A 12,660-nucleotide genomic window follows, 5' to 3' on the forward strand; every position below is an offset into this window, starting at 1 on the left:
GTAATAATATCTAAAGTATCTGCTTATTTTTTATGTCTATGTAGAAGGTCTGCCTACTGAAGAAGTAAAAAATATTTTAGAGAAGGTATTATCTGAATGGAAGAATATATCACAGCGTTTGGAAGATCAGGCGAGAAAAATACAGCTGCAGGAAGATATTAATGCTTATTTCAAGCACCTTGATGAGCTTGAAAAGACCGTAAAGACAAAAGAAGACTGGGTAAAACACACTGCCTCTTCAGAATCTCCCCAGGAGTCTGTGCCAAGCTTGAAGGACTCCTATCAGGTAAAGACACAGCACATGAAAGGACTCTGTGTCCAGTTCTGTATTTAAAGAAGATGCTCGCTATTATAAGGAATCAAGAAAAATAGTACTGAAGAACAGAAACACAGGGAATGGACTTGTGAACACAAGGAGGGTAGGAAAGGGTTGGGTGAATTGAGAGAGTAGCACTGACGTATATACACTGCTGTGTGTAAAATAGCTCGTTCCCTGGCGGCTCAGTTGGTAAAGAATCTGCCTGCAATGCGGGAGACCTGGGTTCAATCCCTGGGTCGGGAAGATCCCCTGCAAGAGGGAATGGCAGCTGACCCCAGTATTCTTGCCTGGAGAATCCCTATGACAGAGAAACCTGGCGGGCTGTCATCCATAGCGTCGGACACAAAGAGTCGGACACAACTGATCAACTAGCAGTTTCACAATAGCTACCTGAGTATAGAACAGGAAGCCCAGCTGGGTGCTCTGAGATGACCAAGAGGGATGGGGTGGGGTGAGTTGGAGGGAGGCTCACAGTGAGGGAACACATGTATACGTTTAAAAAAATGCAGAAGATGCTCCTTGTATCCCATGCTTTCGGTGAGCTCTGCTCTGATTGATTTTCTGTGGGGATGTTCATCTTCAGCGAGTTGTGTGATCACGTTTTCTCTTCGTAGCGGGAGCTGGCAAACCTGCGTAGCCTCCACCCCAGAATTGAAATGCTGCGTGCAAGCTGCTCAGCCTTGAAGTCTCGGCCTTTTGCCCCAGACTTTGTCCAGCAGGATTTCGAGAGCTTGGTGGGCCGCTACCAAGCCGTGCAGCAGGGTTTAGAAGAGCGCCACCAACAGCTCGAGAACGGTAAACCCACTCTCTTGCGTTTTTCTCTTAGATGATTCCACCATCTTGCTTTCTCAGTTTGACTTAACTTAAAAATTACTCCCAATATTTAAACCTGGAGAAGGAAATGGCAACCCACTCCAATATTCTTGCCTGGGAAATCCCATAGACAGAGGAACCTGGCAGGCTATAGTCCATGGGGTCGCAAAGAGTTGGATGTGACTAAAAAGACAGGATAGCATGTGTTTAGACCTTTAGTACACTTGCTTGTTTTACACCAGCCTCCCTGTATTTTCCTCTGGGCCTGCCACTGTTCCACTTCTTAAAGTATATTCAGACTATTTCCTGGATTTACACTTGTTTGTAAAAATGCAGACATCTTTCACATGCTATTCAGACTGTGTTAATGGGATATAATGATTTTTAAAGAGGTTTTTTTTTTTTTAGGGTGTTGTTTCTCCCTTTCACTGAAGGAGGCCAGCTGATATCATTACTAACAGGGCTAAAAGGAATGATCGCTTGCTTCTGTTTGCTCCAAATGGCTAAAGTTTTAGCAATGCCATCTCTTCTTTTCAAAGAAATAGTGTTCCTCTTTCAACGTTGGAAACATTTTGAAGAATTTTTACATTTGGATTAAGACTGGTCTGGGAAAGTTAATTCCTATAGATCTTTAAAACTCATTCCTCATATATTATTTTCTCCTTGGCTTTGAAGTCAGAAATTGCGTTGCATTATGTAATACTATGGGGAAGGCATGCTAAAAAGCTACACATTTAACCATACCCTTCCTTGAGGCAACTGTAGGTTATGTAATGACGTATAAGACTCTATGGTGAGCAATTTGTCATGTTTCCTTTATTTTGGAAAGGCATTTGGACACCATACTTCTGTTGACTGAACTCAGTTAATCTAGACCGTGAAGGGTTTGAGAGGACCTCCTTTTCAATTTGCCGTTATGAAATCGGCTTTCATTTTTGACAAGAGCAGTTTAAATGTTTATTCTTTCCTTTAAAACAATTGGTAAATTTATTTATTTTTGTTTTTGATTGTGGTAACATATACATAACATAAAACTTACCATTTTAGCCATTTTAAAGTGTAGAGTCCAGGAGTGTAAAATATATTCACATTATCGTGCAACCCAGCCCCAGAACTTTTTCACTTTGTAAAATCGAAACTATATACCCGTTCAGCAGCAGCTCTTCATTTCCTCCTCCCCCCAGCCCCTGGCAGCCACCATTCTACTCTCTGTTTCCCTGAGGTTGACTATTCTAGAAACCTCTCCTAAGTGGAATCAGACGGTTTTTCTTTTTTGTTGACTGGTTCATCTCACTTATCCTCAGAGTTCCTTTGTGTGGGTTGGGTATGTCAGAATTTCCTTCCTTTTTGAGGCTGAATAGTATTCTATTTTATGTAGACTTCATGTTTTGCTTATCTATTCATTAGTAGATGGGCGTTTGGTTAGTTTCCGCCCTTCGGCTATTGTGACTAATACTTCTGGTTTCTTAACTTTTGCTGCTGGTTGGTCTCAGCTCTTTGTGCTTCATAGGAGCTGGCTTCCTCTCCACTCTAGCATTGCTTGTCTGTAAATTTGCCATCAGTGGCTGAAGTACCCATCCCTCCAGCTGGCTGGGGCAGCCATTATTTCCCAGGGTACCTGTGCACCTAGCTGTGGTGTTCTGTACAGCGTCCACCCCTCTGCGGATGGCGGCCTGTCTACACACTTGAATTTAGAGGATGACTGGCTGGAGGGGATCTTGTCTCCTTTTATTCTTTGTGTGGCTACTGGGGCAAAGGAGATTATATGAGACAAAAGGATCATTGTAGTACTATCTTCAGAGAGACATTTCATCATGATGAAGAAAAATGATGGTGGGTTACTTAATATTTCAAGCATCAACATCCGCAGGAATGAAGTCACCACTGTCTGACTCTCAGAAATGCCAGTGGAGTGATTTATTTGATCTCTAAGAGAGACCCTATGTAATTTTAATTATGGAGTTTAATTTCTTGTGTAATAGAATTCACCTATTATATATAAAGATTAACAATATATATAACAATATTAATTTCCTAACAATAGTTTCTCAAAGTGAGTACTTTTCCATGAACAGAACTGAAGAGCCGACCTGGACGTGCGTATTTGGAAACATTGAAAACACTGACAGATCTGCTAAATGACTCTGAAAATAAGGCCCAGATGTCTTTGAATGTCTTGAATGATCTTGCAAAGGTGGAGAAGGCCCTCCAAGAAAAAAAGGTAATATATAATTTAGGCCTAAGTGGTCTAGGTTCATTTCTAACATATCATATATTTTGAAATGTTTTTTAAAGATGTATTTGTTTTGGTCAAAATTGGTCAAACATTGCTTATATTTCTTATAATTTGAGAGTTAATTACTATAATTTAAGATCTCAGATACAAGGTGGTTATTAAATGTTTTTAATAGAATTTGCTAAGTCACTTCTGTTGTGTCCAACTCTTTGCGACCCCATGGACCATAACCCGCCAGGCTTCTCTGTCCATGGGATTCTCCAGGCAAGAATACTGGAGCTGGTTGCCATTTCCTCCTCTAGGGATCTTCCTGACTCAGAGATCGAGCCTGTGGCTCTTATGTCTCCTACATTGGCAGGTGGGTTCTTTACCAGTAGTGCCACCTGGGAAACCCTCTAATAGAATAAAAGCATATTTCCTCCTTCTATTGTGACTAGCTTAAAATTCTCAACTGGATAAAATGTCTTTAATGAAATGAAGAATATCGATTGTGTTCTTCTTTTTCTGTGTTGAATGAAAATGCTTCCCTGGTCACTTAAAGTATGTGTCTGCACTATTTCATCAGATACAAGTGATCCCCCATTGAGCCTTGCACACCGGGCCCTCATTGGGCCTGTTGTTCTGCTGGTTTTTAGTGTAGAGAATGTTGGGTTGGCCAAAAAGTTTGTTCAGGTGTTCCATAAGATATTACAGGAAAACCCAAATGAACTTTTGGCCAATCCAATATATTGTCTTGAAACCATACACAACTCATATAGGGAAAGCTATGACTTTTTTGATTATCCTTATTGGTTTTTCATGGGACTTCCCTGGTGTTTCAGTGCTAAGGAATCCGCCAGCAATGCAGGAGATGCAACAGATGTGGATTTGATCCCCCAGTCTGGAAGATCCTTTGGAGGAGGGAATGACAGGTCACTCCAGTATTCTTGCCTGGGAAATCCCAAGGCCATAGGGATTCAGTCCATGGGGTCGCAAAGAGTTGGACATGACTGAGGCGACTGGGCACATTCTTTTTTCATGAGTTTTTCACAATTCTTTTTTGATCAAATTCTGTTTAAAAAGTGATTTTGACTGTTTATACATTATTATTGAATACATCTTCACAGATAGATTATTATGTGTATTTTTAATCTTGAAATCTGTTTTCTAGGCTCTTGATGAAATCCTGGTGAATCAAAAACCTGTGTTACATAAACTTGCAGAAGAAACAAAGGCTTTGGAGAAAAATGTTTCTCCAGATACAGAAAAAACATATAAGCAAGAATTTGATGATGTTCAAGGAAAGTGGAACAAACTGAAGGTCAAGGTTTCCAAAGATTTGCATTTGCTTGAAGAAATTACCCCCAAGCTCAGAACTTTTGAGGTAAATCTAAAGGCCACTAGGAGGTTAAGTTTATTACAGACTAAAGTAGTAATTGTCATTAAATATCTATTATTTGAGTAGTTTGCATTCTTTCTGGTCCCATGTTTGTTAATGTACTTAAGATGGGATATATATTTTCAACCAAAGATATACTTTTAATGGTACTGGAAACCACATTTATCTCCTTTTGCCTAGCAAAAAGGCTTGTTGGTAGCAGTAAACTGGACCTTGCAGATAAGATAAAATTGCTTAAAATTGTCAAAATAATGTTTCAGAGATGAGCTCGCATGAAATATTGGTTGGTGGTTAGATTGCAGTGGTGACTCGGTTAGAGTGGTAGAAGTTGCCTGGATAGTAGCAGATAGCCGAGTTCTTGAAGCTGTTTCCTTAAAATTTCAGGCATTTTTAGACCTTTGAAAAACCTGAACTAGGCTACTAACAACCAGTATCAGATTGGGAAAGCAGGTAATTCGAGGGACATGAAAATTCAGAAAAGTGAAAGTGAAAGCTGACTCTTTGCTACCCCATGGACTATACAGTCCATGGAATTCTCCAGGCCAGAATACTAGAGTGGGTAGCCTGTCCCTTCTCTAGGGGATCTTCACAACCCAGGGATCGAACCCAGGTCTCCCACATTGCAGGCGGATTCTTTGCCAGCTGAGTTGCAAGGGAAACCCAAGAATACTGGAGTGAATAGCCTATCCACTCACCAGGAGATCTTCCTGACCCAGGAATCAAACCGGAGTCTCCTGCATTGCAGGCTGGTTCTTTACCAACTGAGCTATTCAGAAGCAGGATCCTTTGTTCCATCTGAAAATGTTGACAGAGAGTTCCAGAAGAAAGGATAATGTGAGGATGTAAGGAGAAAGTGGTCAAGGTCCATGTCAGACGGGACAGCCAGGATTTAACGTTTCACCTGCAAGGAGGATGAAGAAAGGAAGTGATGAAGTTTCTGAGTCACCTGGTAGAGAAGGTCCAGATGAAGGATGAACTGATTACACTCTCTTTGTAACCCACGAGTGCCTCCTTGCTTCCCTTGTGGCTCAGCTTGTAAAGAATCTGTCTATAATGCAGGAGACCTGGGTTCGATCTCTGGGCCGGGAAGATCCCCTGGAGTAAGGGAAAGGCTACCCACTCCAGTATTCTTGGCTAGAATTCCATGGACCGTATAGTTCATGGGGTCACAAAGAGTCGGACACGACTGAGCGATTTTCACTTTCACTTTCAGTGCCTCCTTACCTTGGCCTTTTGTGGTTTATTTTCTCTACTTACGTATCCAGGGTATACTTCTCATATGGTGCCTGGCACAGAGAAGACACGCAATGATATTTTTCAGTGAATGAAATGAGATTAGTAATATGAGATTTAGATGTGCACATATATATATATATTTAGAGATGTTTTATATATATACATGCTTATATATATGAGGATTTTTATAAAAGTTGTTTCTAAGAAAGTGGAAATACTGAAATGAAGACAAAACTTATGAAAATGATGTTTTAAAAATTAAAATTAAAGCATGTGGTAGAAGCTGGTAGGCTATACAGTCTAGGAAAGGATCCAGGAAGATGAGCAAGAGAGGGGATCACTGAAATATGAGGGAAGCTGTTTGACATAGAAACCAACAGTTCCAAGTCATGACGGGAGAATAAGGATGGCAGGGGTTCTGTGTGTGTATGTGTAGTCGTAGTGGAAGGAGTTAGTTTTCTTGAAGTGTAAGCTGCAGTTCTACACTGAGATCTCGTTCGAGCAAACCATTAATTTTGAAGAGGAGTGTGTTTTTCTGTAGTTTTTTGGCTTAAATTTGTGAGTGGATCCACTTCCCTTTGTGTGTGTGCGTGTGTGTGCGTGCGTGTGCATGTTAGTAACTCAGTAGTGTTAGACTCTTGGCAACCTCATTGCAGCCCTCCAGTCTCCACTGTCCGTGCAGTTCTCCAAGCAAGGATACTAGAGTGGGTAGCCATTCCTTTCTCCAGGAGATCTTCCAGAACCAGGGATTGAACCCAGGTCTCCTGCTTTGCAGGCGAATTCTTTACTGTCTGAGCCAACAGTCTTCAATTGTCATTCTTTCTAACATTAAAAACCACAATTAATCTTATTTGTGATTTAAAATTTTTGTTATGTTCCAAGTATTGGATTATCAGTGGTTCTCAACCATGGGTAAATTTGCCCCCAGAAGGACATTTTTTAATGTTTGGAGACATTTTTTGTTATCACAACTATAGGGAAAGGGTGGATTCTGTTGGCAACTTAGTGGGTAGAGGCCAAGGTTACAGCTGATGCACAGGATAGCTCACACAACAGAAGAATTTCCTGGTCCAGATGTCATCAGGGCCAATGTTGAGCAATGCTGGTTAAAGTATTTCCTATCTTTTCAAAAGATCATTGCTTTATTTTCATAAATTCTGAGATATAATTAGGAAAATTTACGGGTGAAGATTAACCCAAGGGTTAATCTCTTCTGGCTTCGTGATGTGTTATTTTAGGGTTAGCTAAATGGGTGCCAATATTTTAATATGGAATTTAAAGTGAATAAGTATTCCTGTGGAACACAAAAGAGAATTCTGTGGTTGTTACTAATGTAGCAAATCCAGGCCAGTTGGAGCATATGCCAACTTTTCTTTTTCTTAAGTTGTTCAGTCATGTCTGACTCTTTGTGACCCCATGGACTGCAGCCTGCCAGGCTCCTCTATCCATGGAATTCTCCAGGCAAGAATACTGGAGTGAGTAGCTGTTCCTTTCTCCAGGGGATCTTCTCAGCATAGGGATCTAACCCAGGTCTTCTGCATTGCAAGTGGATTCTTTACCATCTGAGCCACCAGGGACGCCCAGCTGGAGCATACGCCAACTTTATTTCCATTAAAAATATCTCACTTCAAGCACATGTGTCTGCATATTTAGATGTTTTGTTTTTTAATTACATTAACAGATTTTAATGTGAATTACAATTTTTAAATTTACTTTTTGTGTCCTAACTATAAGACTGTTGGCGTTGTCTGTATTCCCTAGTCATGCAGCTTCTTTATTGAAATATATATTTCTTCAATTCTAAAGAACATTTTGCTCCTATATTTGCTTTGAATGAATTGCTTGTTACTTAACTACTCACAATTCACTTAGGAAAACTTTTACTTTTTCCCCTGAAGATAATTGCAGTCAATATTCATTTGTAGATTAAAATTGTTTTTTCCTTTTTTAATGACCTGGTGTCTTTTTCTAGGCATTCAAGTTCTATTTTGTCTTTAAGGCATGAAGTACTGTAGGTTTTCGGTTCAGTGCCAATTTATGATGATGTTTCTTAGGAACAAAGTGGTTGACTTGTTTATTTTTCAAATGCATTTTAAACTGTGTAAGAAATACATACATACTGCTCGTTGAAGACATTGAGTAATGGAGACTTACTGAGAATGAGCACTGAGAAGTTCCCTTTCTTTCCCAACGCGCTTCCCTGGGGGCTCAAATGGTAACGAATCTGCCTGCGATGCAGGAGACCCAGGTTCAACCCCTGTGTTGGGAAGATCTCCTGGAGAATGAATTGGCAACCCACTCTAGCACTCTTGTGTGGAGAATTCCTTGGACAGAAAAGCCTGACAGGTTACAGTTCATGGGATTGCAATGAGTTGGACATGAATGAGCAACCAACTGTGACTTTTCTTCCCCAATACCATTTCCGTTCCTGGGAGTAGCTAACAGTAACAGTGATTTTTGCTGGAGATACACATACTCTAAGGAAGTTCATGAATATGACTAATTCTAATCATTTTCCCCCCTTACTAACAGAACCAAGTGATACTGGGACTCCATGAGGGAGTCCATTGATACTCCCAGTATTACTTGTATCCCAGTATCACGTCTACTTAAATAGATGGTACACAAATGCATGAATATGGATGAGAATATCAATTTTACTACTCAAAATAATAATGCTTTTTATTGACACAGCACATTTAAACTTTGAGAGTATTTTCAAAGCTGTGTACTTAGAATTTCCCTACCATCCTATAATACTTGAAAGGTGATCTTGGTATCTTTTTATGTGCAAATTTTAGTTTTCCGTTATTTGTTGGTAAATAGTGTTTTTCTTATGTGCCTGCCTTTCCCGTATCTACATGGCTGGTTTCTTTTATATAGACAGTGGTGGGGCCTGCATTGTTATTCATAATGTTATGTTCAAATATGTTTGTAAATTCTTTAAATCTATTTTTGCCAAATTATTGATCTCAATTCTTGTTCTTAAGATGTTGCTGGTGCTTTAAAAGAACTCTTACAGAAAGTCCTACCACTCTTTCCAGGAAACAAAATATTTTAAAACATATGAAAAATTTCACTATTGATTTTACTGTCACGACTTTCTTATGAATTATGGGGATTAAATATTATAAAATCTTAAGACACTGCTATCACCAGCAGTAATATCTTTGAGTTCAGGGGCTGCAAGTGTATTTCCTATGGTTTCCTTTACCCTGTTCAAGATCCCCTGTAGCTTGTCATGGGCTTCCCTGGTGGCGCTAGTTGGTAAAGAACCCACCTGCCAATATAGGTGACTTAGAGATGTGGTTTTGATCCCTGGGTCAGGAAGATCCCCTGGAGGAAGGCATGGCACCCCACTCCAGTATTCTTGCCTGGGAAATCCAATGGACAGAGGAGCCTTGTGGCTACAGTCTCATAGAGTCGCACAGGGTTGGACACAGCACCTCCAAGTCATGAAACTGTCCTCAAGGCTCACACAAACTCTCATATTTACCAATATTTACCTCCTTCCTCTGAACCTTCTCTTTAGCCCCTTCCTTCTGTTTTCAGACTATTATGTAACCTGTTGCCCTGATAATCCCATTACCGTTTAAATCTGACTCTTGCTTGCAGCTCTTCTCTCTTGGATTCACTGTCTGCACTAATACCAGAGTTGTATTTCTGGAAGGCAGCTGGTTGTTTTTGTCAAAATAATACAAAGTGCTCTCACAAACATCTCGTGTCTCCTGCCTTCTCCTTGCTCTCGAGCCCTGCCTGCATCTTCTCCTGTGAGCTGTCTCGGATGGGGAGACAGTGTGGTTGGTCACAAAGAACACATCAGACAATTGCCCTTTTCCGGAAAAGTCACTTACTTGCCAGGAATTTACAGCCTCCTTTTCTCGGTTCACCCTTAAAGAAGAAACTGCTTCTCCGAGCAGTCTTTGGTCTTATTCAGCATTACACTCAGAGCTGATTATTCCTTCCTCCACTACATGTTGTTTATACCTTCACAGTTACCCGATCTCAGGCCACCTTTTATTAAGGCTGAGACCTGTATGTCTGTCCTTCTCCAGGGCGTGAGCTCTTTGAGCATAGAGACCTTGTCTGGCATATAGCAGGCGAGTGGAAGTGAATGTCTCCGCTTTGCAGGGGCCTTGCAGGCATAGTACGCGTTCGTACCTCTCTAGTGAGGTTGGATCTGTTATAAGTCTAAATGCCTGGGTGTCCTTGGCTGGACACCCATGTAGTCACACCTCTCCCTTCAACTGATGGACAGAGACATACACTGAACACTCTGTGTTCTCACCCGGAGTGTGGAAGGGAACATGCTGGAGCTCTGAAACAAGCAGAACCAGGTTGAGAAATTACTTTGGAACACATTTCAGGGTAGAAACCCAAGGGTAAACATTTTCTAAAAGTAATGTGCCTTGTAACTGATTTAATTCTTTCTAGGTAACACATAACTGATAGAATGATCTCATAGGTTTCTTTTTTTTTCCCTCTTCCTCATTGTGAATGTGTTTTACTTTAATACAGGAAATATTGGTGCTTTTTGGATCTTAAATTTCAGAATGCTATTGGTTTCAGATTAATAAATGCTGTAGCAGTGTTACTGCTGGCCTTCTCTACTAAGTGAGGGAACACTGAGAGTGTTTTGAGGTTAATGAATATAAATCAAAGAAAATAGAAACATACGGCCTTAAGTTACTGTTTTAAAGTTGGTTTCACAACTCTTCTTGCCTATGTCTTGGGTTAGATATTGGCTATTTAAAAAGCTGTGGACATTCCAGCAGATGGGGGAGGAACAAGATAAAATGCCAAGAATTTCGCTGTAAATAAAATCTTGGGTGGTAGTTGTGTACCTTGGAATCTTACTGTCGTCCATCCAGAGATACCAGGCTTCAGATTTCCTCCATCCCTGGTTCAGAGGCTGGGGGGTGGAGATGGACGTGTAGGCTTAATGGAATTGTTTCTATGACCTCACATTCCTTTTCTGTGACCCAGCAGCAGGTGTTGCTCATCCAAAGTGCTTACAAATCAGTGCTTTTGAGCCATAGTGGTCAGTGCAACATTTTGATCCCTCCAAACTGGAGTATTTGATACTTTGGTTTTAAAAAGTTCCATGTTAGTCATTTTATATTTCATTGAGAATTTATGAGTATAAATACGAATGAGAAATGGTTACCTTCGATTAGTATGTATAGGGTGTTTCTGCCTGTGAAATAATAACATTCATTTTAGAAATTTACTAGGATTTAAACAATTTTTTTTTTGTTGTTGTGCTTTAAAAGAACTGAAGTCCTTCCAATGAAGACAGAACATTAGAAATTGCCCCTTTAGGGCTTCCCTGGAGGCTCAGCTGGTAAAGAATCCGCCTGCAATGAGGGAGAAATTGCCCCTTTAAGTATCTCTGTGTATCTCTATCCCTATATTCATTCTGCAAGTGAACGGAGAAGGTAAAAAAAAAATTAAATACACATTAGTGTACATTAGAAACTCATAAAGGCATCAGCTGAGTGATTGTTAAATGGACAGAGAAACACTCTTCATGTGAACTTTTTCACTTTCTTTGTGACCTCTTAGCTATACCGTTCACTTAAAGATGAGCAGATTTCGGTATTTTTTAAAAGCACGGGAAACATCTACTACGAGTGGACTAAGACAATTATTTTTCTTCTAGGGGAAGAGGAGATATTAGAAAGCCTCTCCATCTTTCACATTTAACCTGCCCACAAGTGGCTGTTGTAGTGATCGTAGTGACCTAGTAACCTTTCCCACACCGCACAGCCGCAGGGTAGAGAGGCCTTGAGCAGCTGCTGTTTTCAGGCCCCTTTCTTTTGGGCCTTCTCTCATGTACTTGGGTTCCTTCTGCTGAGCTGAATTCAGCCAGGTCTGGTGAGAAAGATCATAAGCACTTTGAGATCACAGTCACTTTGAGCAGTTATAGGATGGAACTAGCATTGATGTTGACAGCAGTTGGACACTTTACACTGATGCTTATGCAGATATGTCCTCACCCTTGCTGATGGTTCAGTGAAGTGTCTGTTGGGAACAGACACCAGAACCCAAAGTGGTAAGTCTTTTGTGGGCTTAATCTTGGTAATAAGACACTTGATTTTGTGGGTCTGAGTAATAGTATCTACCATTTACTGCAAACCTACTCTGTACCAGAGCCAATCTAAACCATCTCTGTTTTTCAGAATAGTCAGGCAGAGTAGTTGTTATTATTCCTGTTTTATAGGTGAGCTATGGAAGCTCCCAGAAGAGAAACTGAGAAGTTTCTCAAGGTCTCGTGGCTGGTTAGGTGCTGAGCTAGGTATTCAGACCTTGGTCTTTCTTTTCAAAGGTCATGCTGCCTGTCTTAGAACTGAGCGCGGTCAGGATTACCCTGCAGGACTTTTAGTAGTGAAAACAGCTTTTCAGATTCCTCTCTGTTCCCTTTGTTATCATTGGGATGATCCATTGGTCTCCTGGGTTGTCTGTGTCTGTTGCTTCCCTCTTCCTTTTTTCTCATGTTTCACTGTAGGAGGAGAGGGCTTCCGAGGTGGCTCAGTGGTAAAGCATCTGCATGCCAATGCAGGAGCCACAGGAGATGCTGGTTTGATCCCTGGGTCAGGAAGATCTGCTGGAGAAGGGCATGCAAACCCACTCCATTATTCTTGCTTGGAGAATAATACCATGGACAGAGGAGCTTGG

At 40.7% G+C, this 12,660-nt stretch overlaps 1 protein-coding gene across 8 annotated transcripts in view; it reads left to right on the forward strand.

Annotated features, from left to right (window-relative positions):
• UTRN (utrophin) overlaps positions 1 to 12,660 on the forward strand; it is a 538,889-nt gene that overhangs the window by 163,258 nt on the left and 362,971 nt on the right. For 7 of the 8 annotated variants that reach the window (XM_043457450.1, XM_043457448.1, XM_043457451.1 and 4 more), the window contains 4 exons: positions 45 to 286; positions 934 to 1,114; positions 3,208 to 3,353; positions 4,519 to 4,731. In XM_043457450.1, coding sequence (XP_043313385.1) covers positions 45 to 286; positions 934 to 1,114; positions 3,208 to 3,353; positions 4,519 to 4,731 — 782 coding nt within the window. Of the gene's footprint in view, positions 1 to 44; positions 287 to 933; positions 1,115 to 3,207; positions 3,354 to 4,516; positions 4,732 to 12,660 lie in introns of those variants that run through there. The other variant, XM_043457454.1, reaches the window with a different exon arrangement.

Source organism: Cervus canadensis, chromosome 33 (assembly GCF_019320065.1).
Source record: "Cervus canadensis isolate Bull #8, Minnesota chromosome 33, ASM1932006v1, whole genome shotgun sequence".
NCBI classification, from domain to species: Eukaryota; Metazoa; Chordata; class Mammalia; order Artiodactyla; family Cervidae; genus Cervus; species Cervus canadensis.